General features: G+C 39.1%; 1 protein-coding gene across 1 annotated transcript in view; it reads right to left on the minus strand.

Annotated features, from left to right (window-relative positions):
* Positions 1–17,035, minus strand: part of ADGRG4 (adhesion G protein-coupled receptor G4) — a 98,394-nt gene that overhangs the window by 16,219 nt on the left and 65,140 nt on the right. Inside the window, exons 14-18 of the mRNA XM_069464186.1 lie at positions 10,474–10,608; positions 7,109–7,228; positions 5,861–5,906; positions 4,012–4,115; positions 1,992–2,113 (exon numbers count right to left, since the gene is read on the minus strand). Of these exons, the coding sequence (XP_069320287.1) occupies positions 1,992–2,113; positions 4,012–4,115; positions 5,861–5,906; positions 7,109–7,228; positions 10,474–10,608 (527 nt within the window). The remainder of the gene's footprint in view (positions 1–1,991; positions 2,114–4,011; positions 4,116–5,860; positions 5,907–7,108; positions 7,229–10,473; positions 10,609–17,035) is intronic.

A 17,035-nucleotide genomic window follows, 5' to 3' on the forward strand; every position in this document is an offset into this window, starting at 1 on the left:
GGAAGGGAGGATTTTCCTGAATACTACAATTCTATTATCACTGTTTCAGCAGACTGGAGCTACATATTACCAAACAGCAGGATGACTATGGAAACCATTCCAAGTACAGTTACTTGGATATTTCCAAAGATCCCAGTGTTTAGCATCATGGAAAATATGGCCTGAAATTTTACTAAGTGATCACAATTTTACTTTGGAGAAGCTGACCCAGTATTTTCCCAAATAAAAAAATATGTATTTTCCCCTTTAATTCTTTTACACTGCTGTTAAGTATTTATTGATTTAAATTTTGCAAGTTTCATTTTGTGTGAATGAGTTTTTTTAACCGAGATTAATTGTAAAGTGCACAAATCCTAATGCAACTCAATGAATCTTTACATATGTATGTATACAGCTGTGGAACTTCCACCAGGATCAAGAGAGAGAATATTTTCAACACGCCAGAAGGCTCCTTTGTGCTTCTCCCATTCAATAACCACTCCCCCCTCATCAGAGGTAACCAATATTCTTAATTCTATCCTTATAGATGTGGTTTTGCCCGCACTTGGAACTTTTTATAAATGGAACCATACAGTATGCTCTCTTATTTTTCTGGCTTCTTTTGCTCAACTCTATTATGTCTATGAGACTTAGCTATTATGTTGTATTGCATGGAAGTAATTCATTCTTTTTCACTGCTGTGTATGTAGCATTCCATTTTATGAATATACCATAATTTATTCATGCAGTCAATTGTTAATGTACATTGACTGGGATTATTTCTAATTTGGAGCTACTATGACTGAAACTGCTATGAGTATTCTTGTATATATCTTTCAGAGGACACATGCACTCGTTTCTCTTGAGCACATACCTAAGAGTGAAGTTTCTGGGTCAATGGTAAGATGTATATTTATCTTCAGTGGGTATTGCCAAAAATAACTACAGTTTTCCAAAGTGTCTGTGCCATCTTACATTCCCACCAGCAATGTATAAGAGTTCCAGTTGTTCCACATCCTTGGTTTTTTTTTTTTTTTTTAATTTTTTTTTTTTTTTTGAGACAGAGTCTCACTTTGTTGCCCAGGCTAGAGTGAGTGAGTGCCGTGTCATCAGCCTAGCCCACAGCAACCTCAAACTCCTGGGCTTGAGTGATCCTCCTGCCTCAGCCTCCCGAGTAGCTGGGAATACAGGCATGTGCCACCATGCCCGGCTAACATTTTCTATATATTTTTAGTTGTCCAGCTAATTTCTTTCTATTTTTAGTTGAGGTGGGGTCTCACTCTTGCTCAGGCTGGTCTTGAACTCCTGACCTCGAGTGATCCTCCCACCTCGGCCTCCCAGAGTGCTAGGATTACAGACGTGAGCCACTGCACTCGGCCTCCACATCCTTGTTGACACTTGCTATTGTCAGTATTTTTAATTTTAGCCATTATGGTGAGTACATAGAAGTGCATAATTGTAGTTTTAATTGGCATTTCTCTGATGAGTAACCATGTTTAGAACATTGTCATATGACTTAGGCGTGGATATCCTCTTTTGTGAGGTGCCTGTTCAAGTCTTTTGCTCATTTTCAAAGTGTATGGTTCATCTTTTGCATTTTTATTTGTAGGAGTTCTTTATATATTCTACATACAAGGTCTTTATCAGATATATGCATTGTCAATATGGAAACCCAATCTATGGTCTGCCTTTTCACTTTAATTGTGTCTTTTGATTAAAGAAGTTCTTAATAATGTCCACTTCATAAACTTTTTCTTCATGGTTAGTGTTCTCATTTTCTGGCAGAGAAATATTTTCCTATCTCAACTCTCTTGCTTTTTAAAAATCCAATTAAAATATTTTCTTTTCAGAGGGGCCTTGGTTGTTTTGTTTTTAACCTGTCCACTTCATAATCAAATGGATCTGATCTCTTCCTATTGTGATTTGCTCATGAAATTAACAAGGTTATAATGACAACAACGTCCATTAAACTGGATTAAACTTACTCAAAGCAAGGCTGTATCTCAACTTACTGAAAAGCTATGTATGTCACCATTGCAATTCCCAGGAAAATGGAGGAGATTCCACATCCAGTGTACGTTATAAGCACTAATACCCGTTCATTCACTGCATCCACTGTAGACCTGGATAAGTCCTAGGGAACACAGTATGTTGTATTTTATACGTTTACCAGAGCAAGGTTATGGCAAAATGCTTCCAGTGCTCACTAACAAGAGGTTCCCAGGATATATAACATCTCTGCTATAAAGCTTATAAAACCAGATTATGTAAATGGATATATGCAGGACCATATATTGTTTGCTGAGTATGCCTAGTGCAACTTACTGTGTACATGGCATGGAGAGCCCTCAACAGCACTGGAAGAACATTTCGTCCTTGGTTTCATTGTCATTAACATGTTCCACATTTAAAAACATAACCAAGCTAATAGATGTGAATTGGGGATTCAAAGTGAATCATTATCTGAATTGAGTGTCCCAAAACACTCCACAGAACATCAAAAAAAATATTCCTTTTCCTTAGACCTTAAATGATTCTCATAAAATTAAGAGACAAAATGGACCTCAGAGATCACATAGTCCAGTAATTTTTTAATTGAGAATCATAAAAGACTTGAAATGACATGTAAAATTATTTGAATATATGTGTATTGGTCTGGGAAGAGGGCCTATAGCTTTCATCAGATGGTTATAGAGATTCGTGACTCATAAAAAGTTAAGAAGCATTGGTCTACTCCAGTAGTTCTCAACTGGGAGTGATTTTGTCCCTCTCCCAGGGATATTTGGCAATATCTGGAGACATTTTTGGTTGTCACAACTAAGGAAGGTGCTACTGGCATCTAGTGGGGAGAGGCCAAGGATGCTGGTAAACATCTTACAAGGTACTGAACAGCCTCCATAACAAAAAAATATTTCTTCAGAATAGCAATAATGCCAAGGTTGGGAAACCCTAGTCTACTCCAGCCATTCACATTTCAGAAGAAAAATATAAGGTCCAAACAAATGAAACAACCTGACCAAGATCACATAGCTAGTTACTGACAGAGCTGGAACACAAACTCTGGTCTTTTGACTCCTACTGTAATGTTCTAGCCAATTTTGAAGAAGCTAAAAAAAATTCTTAAAATTCAACAAGTATCACATGAGCACTTATTTATTGAATAGATATTTTTTTTAAAAAAAATAAAGAAATATAAAAGAGAGCCTCAGCCCTCAAAGAGCTTACAATTAGTTGAAGAAACAGCTCATGTACAACACATTCAGGTAACACTATATAATAAAGTAACCTAAGTGAACTAGGAAAGTATTCTTGGGTAGAGAAGGGACACATTTGAGAGCCATTTGGAAGGAAAACTCAGTGAGCCCCTACTGTCCTCCCTAAATTTAAAAATTTTAACAATCAGACCCTTTAATCCAAAAATTCTACTTCTGTCAACTTAACCTACAGGAATACTTTCATCAGTGTTTGAAGACAAATGAGTAAGAATGTGTATTACAGCAATGTTCATAATTCATAAAACCAGCAATAGCTAAAATGTACACCTATCAGGGATTGGTTAAATTCATTGTGCTAAATCCACATAATAGTACATTATAAAGGTTTTTTAAAACATTAAAATAGATACATACATATTTGCTAATATATATTTTAGGTGAAGAAAAGTAAGTGGTAAAAACAGTATGAATAATTCAATCCCATTTTTATAAAACAAAAACACATATTAGTATACACATTGGAAAAGAATCTAAATGAATATACATGCCAGACTTTTACAGACAGTGATTTCTTAGGAGGGAGATTACAGGGACATTTTCGGTACTGTTGAAATTTGAGAAGCAGGCATTCATTTTATAAAGAGAAAATAAATATTTGTCTCAATCTGTTCTACTTTGGATAAACAAAGTGTAGGGGGGCTTTTATTTTCCACTTCCATACCGTTTCTCCATAACATAGTTCACACATATATGAGTGGTCCATAATCTAATAAAAGTTGTCAAAATTCTATTAAGGAGTGATTAAGAGACAACTCACCATTAAGACTCCAAAATGGGTGAGGTGGTCACACTGACAGATTGTGTAATTTACATTTGTTTCCTTTACTTCACAGCCTGATGAATTCCATCCACCTAGCCCATCTGCAGGAGACAGAAGGAAATTTCAAAACAATTTTGTTTTTCTCAGAAATGTTTAATTTTTCATTGTATGCACCATTCAAATGTGTGTTATAATTAGCATTGTTTGTTAAGATAGCAAGATAGAAATATAGTTGAACACTGAAATTAAATTAAGTCTAATAGGCTAAATTGACTTTTGGGGGACTTCATAAATGACATAACTTCTTTGACTCTCACTTTTCCTGTTCTTGTACCATACCTCTACAGATTAGGACAGACTCTAATCATGAACAACAGTCCTGCCACCATGCTGGAGTGACAGAGTAAGGACTGCTTTTTGTTTCTTTAAATAGTCAACAAATAGGGGATAGGCAGATTTAGAATTTTTTTGAAGGACACGGAACTGTGGAATATAGGCTGACCCTTGAGCCTACTTGGAAGGACTGGAATAAACATTTGAAACAAAAGGTTCAACCCAGAATTCAAATAGTCTCAAGTGCTTTGCACCTGAGCCAGGTCATGATCTGGAGCTCCTTAGGGCCTTTGGTCTACTTGACATCTGCCTAGTTTCTCCTGAGCATACTCAGCATTCCAGAACCAACATTCATACATTCATAACATATAGATCTTGGGTACTAGATCAGATTTAGAGTAGAACTTCCAGAGTGGCACCAGACCAGAGGGGTTATCCCAGGGCAGGCAGCTAAGTATGGTCAAAATTTGTCCATCTGGGATAATGCCACAAATTGAAGAGGTTCTGAATACATTGGGCAAAGGGGCAAGGGTGAAGTGTGACCTGGGAGAAGCCCTGCAATTTGCATTAATAAACACAGAGATCAACTTATTGAGGCTATGGGGGACAAAGCTCATCACTTTACAATATTCTTTTCATGGGAGACTTGGGGGTGGGGTGGAGGACCAGGAAAGGACAGTGTTATCTCTGTTTGTCAGAAAGAAGTAGTATTCCTACACTCCAGGGAGCTGAATGGGAAAAGAATCCCCATTTTCTCCCAGAATTCCAAGGATACTGGAAAAGTGAAAATTCCTACGCAGAGCTTCCATAGGTAGAAGGACTCCTCACATAGCCATCCTTGGCATTCCAGGGCAAATCCATTTTGCGTGGGAATTCTCTGAGATTTGGTGGTATCACTGGAGATTCCAGTAAAGATGGCAAGCCTAAGAGGAACCTATTCAGCAATAACCATCCCCAACCTCTTCTCTTACTGTCTCTCCCCTAAGACTCATAGTTATCCAAGCAAGAAGGGCCTTTGGAGACCAACCAAGAAGTCTCCTCTCCTCAATGAAAAGATTAAAAAATTGGGACCCAGAGAGGGTAAATGGCCTCCCCAAGGTCATACAGTTCATCTAGAAGAGGTAAAGAGAAAAAGGGAAAGGAGATAGTAGACTTTGCAAATCCCTAAGGGAAAGCACAGATGAAGAGCGAGGTGTTCATTCCTCAACTTTCTTCAAACAGCTCAAGGCTACTCTGCACTGGGCCTTCCAGATTTCTTTCTTCCAGCTTTGCTTACCCCAGAGTTGTGTGATTTTTCTGATTTCCCAAATAAATGTCTTATCAAAAAGGAAGGCTTTTTTTTTTAATTCCTGTGCCCTAAGTTGATGTAAAAATCCTATTCTATATCGTGGTCATTCAGAGTACTCTGTAGGGTCTGATAAAACAGTGGCTTTGGCACAACTTTCTCCCACCTAACTGTCAAATGGGAAAATGGTCTGGGACAAAGTCAAAGCCTGCTAAGAAAAATACTTACTGTTATTCTCAAAATCCCAAAAGGCACAATCAACTTGATTATAATTCTGGAGAAAAAGAAATTAGAGGTAAACAGCTTTTCTTGTGATAGTTACCACACTGTGACAAATACACACAAGTGTTTTCTTCTCGATATTTTTTCAAACAGTACACACACACACACACATGCACACGCACACACATGCACACACAGACTTGGATCATTTGTGAATTGGTTTTAAGATTCACTCCACCTAACTCTGGATTTACAAGTGAGAAAACAGCATGTCACTGCATGGTGATCTGGTATGTGTCCTTTAAAATACCTGGTAGTATTGGAATTTGCCATGCCTTCCTGGTACAAGGCCCAGGAAGAGGCTGTGCATAGTCAGTCTAAGACTGATGCGTGGTAGGTGTTCCTTATGGACCTCTGGCATTTGAGGCTCACAGCTGAGATCAAGCCTTATGAACACAAGGTTGAGCTGCCTCCTCATTAGACCTACTGAGTATTCCTAAGGCCTCACCAGCTCTCATAATCTCCAACAAACTGGAGGCAAGGAGCAATTAGCTTTTAGTGAAGATTGAAGAGCTGTAACCCCAGCCTAAATTGTGAGCTCTTACCTACCATGTCTCATTTGATATCTGTTTTTTAAATTCCCTCTCCCTCTCTTCCTTCTCTCCTTCCCTTCTAGAACCAAGAGCAGTGAAAAATGTGCTGAACCATATGGTCTTTTATATTGAGAACTAAGGAAGCCATTGAGATGTTACACTGGACATACAATAACATCAAAGAATGGAATTCATTCTTATATGAAGGCTAAATTTGATTATTTAGTAACATATACCTTATGTTATGCCATATGACTATGGTTTTAGTCCTTTGGTGACAATTAATACACATTTTAACATTCTTTATGGAAATTCAAAGAATACAAATGTTCAATCGTTTTTAATGAAGTTGCTTGCCTCATTCAAAAATAAATGGAATTAAATGTCACTTAGTGTGATGGGACAACCAAAAAATCCACCTGTCCCCAGTCACTCTTCTGCCAGTCTGTCACAATGCTAGAATGCTCACCATTCACTACCCCTTTAGGATAAGGCATTATTTCTAGAAGATTTCAATTACAACACATCTCTGCTACCTGAAATGCAACATTCTTCATTAAGTCTTAGAATCACATCTGTTAATTAGCCAATTATTTTTAACAGAAAAATGATAGAGGGGTCCTGAGGCCATTTTATTCTGCAATGAAAATAGACATGTTACCTGGTTTCCTTCAAAACGCTGCAGAGTGATGACCACAGGGTCAGTCAAGTTTTGAATAGACATATCTGAAATGCTGGCACTCACAACATATGTGGTTAATGCTTTAGTGAAGTTTTTGATCTGTAGATGAAACATAGAGAAGAGGAGTTCATGTCTTAAATTCTGAATTTCCATGTTAATAATCAACCTAGAATTTTAAAGTGCTACACACAGTATTAGTTACAGAAATGTGGAAAATAAAATTGTAAGCTAAGAAAACATTTTCTTTCTTTCTTTTTTTTTCTTTTCTTTTCTTTCTTTCTTTCTTTCTTTCTTTCTTTTTTTTTTTTTTTTTGAGACAGAGTCTCATTCTGTTGCCCCAGGTAGAGTGAAGTGGCCTGATCATAGCTCACAGCAACCTCAAACTCCTGGGCTCAAGCGATCCTCCTGCCTCAGCCTCCTGAGAAGCTGGGACTACAGGAATGTGCCATGACATTCAACTAATTTTTCTATTTTTAGTAGAGATGGGGTCTCACTCTTGCTCAGACTGGCCTTGAACTCCTGAGCTCAAGCAATCCTCCCGTCTCAGCTTCCCAGAGTGCTAGGATTACAGGTGTGAGTCCCTGCACCCGGCCTAAGATACATTTTTGGAGGTCATTCAGCTTGTCTCTTGTCTTCACGTAAGGTCTCCATTATACCAAGCTAGAACAATTCATTAATCCATCCATGCATTCAAATACCTATCCAACAAGCATTAGTTTTGCACCCACTACTCAGTACTACACTAGCAACAAAATGAAACTATTCTCTATTTTGATAACTCTCTGGACCCTGACATTTCACAACTTATCCCAGTTCTAACCGTCAGCCATATTTACTTACATTTAAGGAGCTCCTCTTTATAAGGATCCTAAATCTATCATGGGTAAATTATAAACCACTTTCTGCTCTATCCTCACTGGAGACAGAAGCAGGTTGATCAACATCCAGCTTGAAACAAGTGTCTGAGGACAGTCATTTCCTCCCTAGGGGACAGTGGGCTCTGGCATTACATGTTCTGGCATTCCCCACACAGCCAAGCACACAGCTGGTATTTTATCTTGTGCCCACTATAAGCCAGTTACTTTGCTAAGTGCTTTTCACACACATACTATCTTCAGTCCTCACTGAAATCATATAAGCATTTTTCAGATAAACTGAGGCTTGGAAAGGCTCAATGTCCATATGGACAAAGGTCACACAGCTAGTGAATAACAGTGCACAGTTGCTTAATAAATCTTGGTTTAAAGGCAACAAACTAGAATGTACCTCTTGAGATGTGGGGCTTGCTAATTAACAGTGCCAAAGTACCCCAGGCCAAGGCTCCAGGAAGCAAGCTAGCTGAGAGGCTGCCTCTTGCGAGGCACACGTGGGAAAAAAAAAAAAAAAAAACAGAGACAGAGCTGGTGGTGCCAGACAGGAGGGAAAGGAGGAAAATCCTCTGAGAACTTGCCAAAAAAGCCTAGAGGAAGTGAGTCCAAATGATGTTCCTTGGAGAGCCTGCCAGGCCACTTTTAGAAGATGCCAAGGCTTCTTATTTCTGCAAAAATGGTACACAGTCCTCACTCCCTACCCCACCTGAGCCCTATAGCCACTGATACCTGGGTAATTGTGAATGTAGCCCAGGGCTCCACCAGGAAGCTACTCACTTCCTGTTTCTGACCTGTTCTCTTCATCCAAAGCCAGCTTCAGGGGGCATTGCTCCCTTTCCAGCAGAATTTGCCTCATCCAACCTGACGTACAGGTGGGTCAGCAGCAAGATATAGTGGAAAGGGCCCTGTTGACCACTGAAAGGCCAAGTGCTAGCCGGAGCTCTCTTGTGCCTCTCCAGTCCCTCCCCCTTCTGGGCCATGGGTGACATGAGGAAAGAGGGTGGACTAGATGATATCTAATGACCCTCCCAACTTAGTCTAAGACACACAGTTTTCTGTAATGAAAAGGTCAAAAGAGGAGACACACACGATGACCCAAACTTAATTAACCTGTCCTCTGGCTTTGTTTCTGTTACCCACAATATGGTGGCCATGCTGGGAAAGGAACTAAATCATTCCTCACTCCCCCACTCTTTGCACTCTAGTGTCAAGTTGTATCTGTTATACCTCTGAGCCTGTTCCCTCTGCCGGAAACCCTCCTCCATCCTTCCCTTCATCCTCTTTCAGCTTCTAGCTCCTATTCAACTCTCAGGGCTTGGCCTAGACCTTTTTTACACTGGGTCTTTCCTGATCTGCACACAAGGGTAGGTGCCCTCTTCTGTGTTGTCAGAGCCCTTGTGCCATATTGTGCCTGCCTAGTGCCTCAGTGTCTGTCCCTCTCCTTGAGAACTACAGCTAGTGGAGGAGTGGAGGAGGAGGCACATGTTGTCCAACAGTGGTGTCTTATCAACAATTTCTAAGATAATATGTTATAGTGACTGTTAAGATTTTGATCAAAAGATGTTAGAGGAAGCAGTGAAAGCAAGGCTGTGAGACTCAGGCACTCAACTTCACGCAAGCTCTGATTGCTGTCTTCCCAACAGCTAGATGACACAGAGTGGCCTGAAAGAATGGGCCTTTTGTTAGGCAGAGACCTAAGATAGGATAGTAAAAATAATAGCAATGCAAATACTTACATGGTGCTTTATTACATGCCAAGCACTATTGTAAGTACTTTAAATATACTAACTTCTTTAATCCTTCAGTAGCTCTATTAGATGCTATTATTACCCTATGTTACAGAGGAGCAAACTAAGGCCCATGGAGGTTGGGTAACTCGCCCAAGGTCACACAGGTAGAACATGGCATAGCCAGATTTAAATTCAGCCAACCTGACCCTGAGTCCACACTCTTCAGCATCACATCATACCACCTTTGTTTCATAGCAGGTGGGGACTGGAGCCCTCAGAGAAGGTTCTGGAGAGGAGGTGGGAAGTAGTAACATATGCCTGCTGGCAGATGTCCTACTGGACACCAAGCAGCTTCAAATAAATTGGCCCAAAAAAGTGGACATGTTGGCTTTGAGGAGCCAGGGGAGATTTGAGAAGAAAGCACTGACAAGCTGAAACTGCATTTCATCAGGAGAACTTGCTATTCTTTTATGGCTTTGAAACATCTTGAGGCCTCTGCTTGGTCACCAAATAATGCTTAAGGTGCCCTCTAAAGCTGAGGAGCTGTGGAAATTAAAAACTGCAGAACATCATTAAAGTAGATTTTGATTCATGGTAAGGGCCAGGGGTTGTGCTGGAAGACTTGCGAAAGCAATCAGAGAGAAGATTCTAAAATAAACAGAACATCAAGCAAATAGCAAGAGTTCATAATTACAATGAGTCACCATGTGTCAGCTTATCACAGTTACCAGAGGCAAGAACTTACCTTAAAGAGGGAAGTTTGGCCAAAGAAACTAAACAAGATGGTCTGTAAGTTGTTCAGAAGAAGTCTCTTGGCCAGTGATTTAGGCAAATATATGGAAGCCAAAGTACTCCCCAGAGGGACATCACCTAGGTGTATCTGCCAAGAAAAGGCAGAAAATAAAATCTGGAGTCTTCAGTCATCAGAGTGAAGTCCTGCCCGCCTCTCACCTCAGCCCAACCCCAGAGTATCATGCAGAGGGCTGAAGGGTGGCAACTAGTTCCATAAGGTTTAATACACCTTTCGTGCACACACATACAGACAAACACACACACTCGGGCGCGCACACACACATGCTCATTCGGAACCACAGGCCAAGACATGATCCTGGTACACATAGACACAGACACCCCCCACACTTTTCCCTTTCTAAGCATATCCCCAAGGTTCTCTCCCTTTAACCTGCTTCCACCTGAATAATAATAGAGGTGGAAAGGGCAATAACAAGTTCAGAAATTTGCCTGATTCTCAGAAATAACGTCCAGTATTGGAAATCAGGCCACATTTCCCCATATGGTGAAAGGGGCAAAAACAAAATGAAACAACAACAAGAAACCCAATAAAATGGCATTAGGCACTTGCTCTATAGTTTACTGAGCAATGCTTTTGTTAAAAAAGAGGGCAGGGAGGTGAGGCATTAGCCCTTGGGAATTCTGCTAGAGACCCACTGCTATAGTTTCAATGTGTTCCCCCCAAAGCATATCTTGGAAACATAATCCTCAATGCAACGATGTTGAGAGATGGGAGTCTAATGGAAGGTATTTGGGTAACAATGGCTTCACACTCATGAATGCATTAAGGCCAATTATAAAAGGACTTGAGGCTGCAAGTTCAGTCTCTTGCTCTCTCTCACCCTCTCTTGGCCTTTCCGCCATGGCATGATGCAGCAGGAAGGCCCTCACTAGATGCTGACCCCAGGATCTTAGAATTCCCAGCCTCCAGAACTACGAGCCAATAAATTTCTGTTCATTATAAATTACCCAGTGTGTGACATTATGTTATAGCAGCACAAAATGGACCAAGACACCTAGTATCAGAAGTATTTGCTGATTTGATTGGTAATGGTATTTGACAAGTACTAGAATATTTTTGAGAGTGAAAGGGGGCTTTACTGACAATTACACTATGATCAGAGTCATAAACTTGGATTCTCCCAGACAAAACAGGGTATGTGGGCACGATTACCTGCATTTTCTCATTTAATCTCTCTATGGACCCTAAGGGGTACATTGTATTATGACATCAGGAAATAAAGACTTAGAGAGATTAAGTGACTTGCCTAGGATCACACATCTGGGATGTGGCTGAAAAAAGATGTATGTGATTTGGGGCCCACATTTTTCCTATTATCCATGCTGCTTCTCAAGTTGAAATAATCTAGTTTGGTTCATAATGGGGAGGTGAAAGTTTATATTTCTAAAAATGACCTGTGGACCCAAAAACCATTATGGCTCTTCTCTTAGCACAAATATACTCTGCTAGGGCAATCAGGTACCATGCAGAGGTGATGATTTAGCTTCAACACATAAGCAGTTCGGTATCAAGAATGCAATTGGAGTTGGTTTGTTTGTTTCTTCACCAAGATTTACAATAGAAAACCCCATATGTAAACAAAATACATTGGGAAGTCAACACCTATTTCAGTATGGCTAAGCAGCTCTTAATAAACTCAACTCTCTTTCATATAACAAGGCATTGGAGGCTGGGCGCAGTGGCTCACGCCTGTAATCCTAGCACTCTGGGAGGCCGAGGCAGGAGGATTGCTCGAGGTCAGGAGTTCGAGACTAGCCTGAGCAAGAGCGAGATCCTGTCTCTCTAAAAAATAGAAAGAAATTAACCGGACAACTAAAAATACATAGAAAAAATTAGTCGGGCATGGTGGCACATGCCTGCAGTCCCAGCTACTTGGGAGGCTGAGGCAGGAGGATTGCTTGAGCCCAGGAGTTTGAGGTTGCTGTGAACTAGGCTGATGCCACGACACTCTAGCCGGGGCAACACAGTGTTACTCTGTCTCAAAAAATAAATAAATAATAAATAAAGGCATTGGAAAATGAACAAAAGCAGGCAAATTCTGGAGAAGAGTAGGCACTTAGAAAAGGCAACATCACAAGATGAGTGACCTGTTTTTACAGCTTGTAGCCTGATTGCAGGCTAAAACTAATGCTGTGAAGGACACCTAAAACTCAGATGGAAAACCTGCAGTCTTTCCGGAATGAAGAACCAGAAAACAAAGATCAGGGCAACCACAGCCACTGGAATGTGAGGTGGGGGGGAGATGGAACATCTGAAGTGGAGAGAGCAGAGAGGGGGAGCTAACTTTCTGAGTATAAGTTCTGCCCAAATATCTGCTGACCTCTGAACAACAATATGTAAAGAACAGACTCCAACTAAGGATAAAGGAACATAACTGAGATTTGAACTGCCAACCAAGAGATGGAGTTTAGAGTTTATTCCAACCAAGTTAATTGCCAGATATAACAAAAGTCAATAGCCTTCTGAGGAATATAGTAGAATGTAGAATGTTTACAATAAAACATTCACAATTTCCAAGACATAATCCAAAATTACTCGATATGTGAAGAAAGAAAAAATGTGGCCCATTTTCAAGTGAAAAGACAGTCCATGGAGATTAACCTTGAGATGACTCACATATTAGAATCAGCAGACAAGTATTTTAAAGCAGCTAACACAACTATGATCAGGTATCAAAAGAAAATATGCTTGCAATTAATGCAAAGGGAGGAATTAGCAGTAGAGAAACAGAAACAAGCAAAACAAAAATTCTAGAATTTTGAATATAATATTGGAATTTTTAAAAAATCAATTTTATTTTGCATACTTAAGGTATATAAAGTGATATAGGATACATATAGATTGTAAAATGTTTATTATAGTGAAGCAAATTAACATATCCATCATCTCACATAGTACCTATTTTTTTGTTGTTTTTGTGGCAAAATCAGCTAAAATCTACTCATTTAACATGAATTCCAAATACAGCACAATTTCAAAATTTGCACAGGATGAGTTCAGTAATAACATGAAGATGACAGATGTTTGCAAAGTTAAAGATAGAGCAATAGAAACTATGCCATGAGAAAAATAGATAGGTGAATACAAGCATGAATAATCTCAGGGACCTGTGGGGCAGTATCAAAAGGTTTTACATATATGTAATTGGAGTCTCAAAAGAAAAGGAGAGAGAATATGGTGAGAAAACAGTGTCCAAAGAAATAATGGGGGCCGGGCGCGGTGGCTCACGCCTGTAATCCTAGCACTCTGGGAGGCCGAGGTGGACGGATCGTTTGAGCTCAGGAGTTCGAGACCAGCCTGAGCAAGAGAGAGACCCCATCTCTACTAAAAATAGAAAGAAATTATATGGACAGCTAAAAATATTTATAGAAAAAATTAGCCGGGCATGGTGGCGCATGCCTGTAGTCCCAGCTACTCGGGAGGCTGAGACAGGAGGATTGCTTGAGCTCAGGAGTTTGAGGTTGCTGTGAGCTAGGCTAACGCCACGGCACTCACTCTAGCCTGGGCAACAGAGTGAGACTCTGTCTCAAAAAAAAAAAAAAAACAAAGAAGAAGAAAAGAAATAATGGGGAAATTTCCCTGAATTCAGTGAAAAACATAAATTTATATATTCAAGAATCTCAGCAAACTCCAAGCAGGATAAGTGTAAAGAGAAAGATGCCTAGGCACATAATAGTCAAACTGCAGAAAATCAAAGAAAATATTAAAAGCAGACAGAGAAAAATGATGCATTACATATTATATACAGAGAAACAAATATTCAAATGATCACTGATTTCTCTTCAGAAAAAATGGAGGCCAGAAGACAGTGGAATAACACTTGAATATGTTGAGGTGGGCAGGGGGGACCCTGCCAATCCAGAATTCTGTGCAAGCAAAAACGTCCTTCAAGCATAAAGACAAAATAAAGACATTTTTAGATAAATGAAAACTAAGAAAATTCATGATCATCAGACCTGCACTACAATAAATGCTAAGTAAATTTCTTCAAGCCAAAGGGAAATAATACCAAATAGAATTCTGACCTTCAGAAGGAAATGAAAAGCATCAAAAATGAATGAATATGTAGGTAAATATAAAAGGCTATTTTTTAAATCAATTTCTTTAAGAAACATAGGACTTTTTAAAGCAATGTTTATAACATTAGCATGTGGGGTTTATGATCTGCTTAGGTAAAAACTGTATATGACAACTACAGCATAAAGAATAGGAGGTATAAACAGACATGTATGATTCAAAGTTTCTACATTTTACATGAGGCAGTACAATATGAACTCTAAATTGACTCTGAAAATATAAGAATGTATATTGTGATCTCTAGAGCAACTATTAAGAAAACAATGCAAATAGATAAGAATCCATAAACAATTAAAATGCAATTGTAATAAATATTAAAATAAAGCAAAAGAGAACAGGAAGAAAGGAACAGTGGAACAAAAACCAGAGGGACAGATAGAAAATAAAATAAAATGATAGTCCTAAATCCACCCATATCAATAATTATATTTACTGTTAAAAAACTACACACGCCAATCAAAAGGCAGATATTATCAGGATAGATTAAAAAAACACAAACTATATGCTATCTATAACAGGTGCACTTTAAATAGGAAGACACAGATGGTTAGAAGTCAAGTGAATGCAATATACATATATATACATATATATATGGATATATATATAGTGCCATAAGAAGGCTGGACTGACTGTATTAAAAGCAGATAAAATAGACTGTAAGATAAAGTATCATCAGAGATAAGGAGGGATATTTCATAATGATAAATAGGTTAGTGGCAGGATTAGTATTAGGAAGACAAAACAACATAAATGTATATGCACTTAATAAAAGAGTCCCAAAATAAACAAAGCAAAATTTGACATGATTAAAGGGAGAAATAGATAATTTCACAAAGTTAGAGATTTTAACACACTTCTCAACTAACAAACAACTAGGAAAGAAATCAATAAATATAGGCTGGGTGTGTGGCTCACGCCTATCATCCTAGCACTTTGGGAGGCCTAGGCAGGAGGATCACTTGAGGCCAGGAATTCGAGATCAGCCTGAGCAAGAGTGAGACCCTGTCTTTATAAAAAATAGAAAACTTAGCTGGGCCCGGTGGTGTGCGCCTGTAGTCCCAGCTACTTGGGAGGCTCAGGCAGGAGAATTGCTTGAGCCCAGGAGTTTTCAGTTGCTGTGAGCTATGATGACACCACTGCACTCTAGCCCAGGCAACAGAGGGAGAACCCTGTCCCCCACCCCATACAAAGACAAAGATAATCTGAACAATACTATCAGCCACCTTGACCTAATTGATAGTTATACAACAATTGTAGAATACACATTTTTTTCAAGTGCACATGAAGCACTCACCAAAATAGATCACTGGGCCACAAAACAATAAATTTCAATAAATTTAAATGGATTGAAATTATACTAAGTATATTCTGTGACCAGAAATAAACAAGATATCAATAAGATATCTCAGATAGTCTTAAATATTTGGAATTTAAAAAACAGACTCTTAAATAGTCCACAGATTAAAAGAAGAAAGTAGAAAATATTTTGAACTGACAGATAATAAAAATACAACCTATAAAAATTTGTGGACTATAGCTAAAGCAGTGCTTAGAAAGATATTTACAGCTTTTTTATGATTATGTTAGAAAAGAAGGGCTGAGCACAGTGGCTCACGCCTGTAATCCTAGCACTCTGGGAGGCTGAGGTGGGAGGATCGCTTGAGGTCAGGACTTCTAGACCAGTCTGAGCAAGAGCGAGACCCCACCTCAACTAAAAATAGAAAGAAATTAGCTGGACAACTAAAAATACATAGAAAAAATTAGCCGGGCATGGTGGTGCATGCCTGTAGTCCCAGCTACTTGGGAGGCTGAGGCAGGAGGATCACTTGAGCCCAAGAGTTGGAGGTTGCTGTGAGCTAGGCTGCTGCCATGGCACTCTAGTCTGGACAACAGAGTGAGATTCTGTCTCAAAAAAAAAAAAAAGAAAAGAAAAGAAAAGAAAAGAAGATAGGTCTAAAATCAATGGCCTATACGGATTCACATTAAGAAGCTAGGTAAAGAAAAGCTAAGTAAACCCAAAGTAAGTACAAGCAAGGAAATATTAAAGATAAAATCAGCTATCAACAAAGTAGAAAACAAGCAATAGGGAAAATTAAAGACTAAAAGTTGGTTGTTGGAAAATATCAACAAAATTGAAAAATCCCTAGTTATACTGATCAAGAAAAAAAGAGCAAGAAAAGAAATTGTCAATCTCAGGCATGAAAGAGGGCTTATCACTATAAACCAGAAGTTGACAAACTCATCAGCAGGCCAAATCCTACCCAAGGCCTGTTTTTGTATTGCCCCGAGCTAAGAATAGATTTTACATATAATTTTGGGTTTTTTTTTTTTTGGGGTAATAGTTTTGTCGAGATTTAATTCACATACCACCACACATCCATTTAAAGTGTACAATTCACAGGTCTTCAGCACATTC

The sequence above is a fragment of the Eulemur rufifrons genome, chromosome 30 (genome assembly GCF_041146395.1).
Source record: "Eulemur rufifrons isolate Redbay chromosome 30, OSU_ERuf_1, whole genome shotgun sequence".
Lineage (NCBI taxonomy): Eukaryota > Metazoa > Chordata > Mammalia > Primates > Lemuridae > Eulemur > Eulemur rufifrons.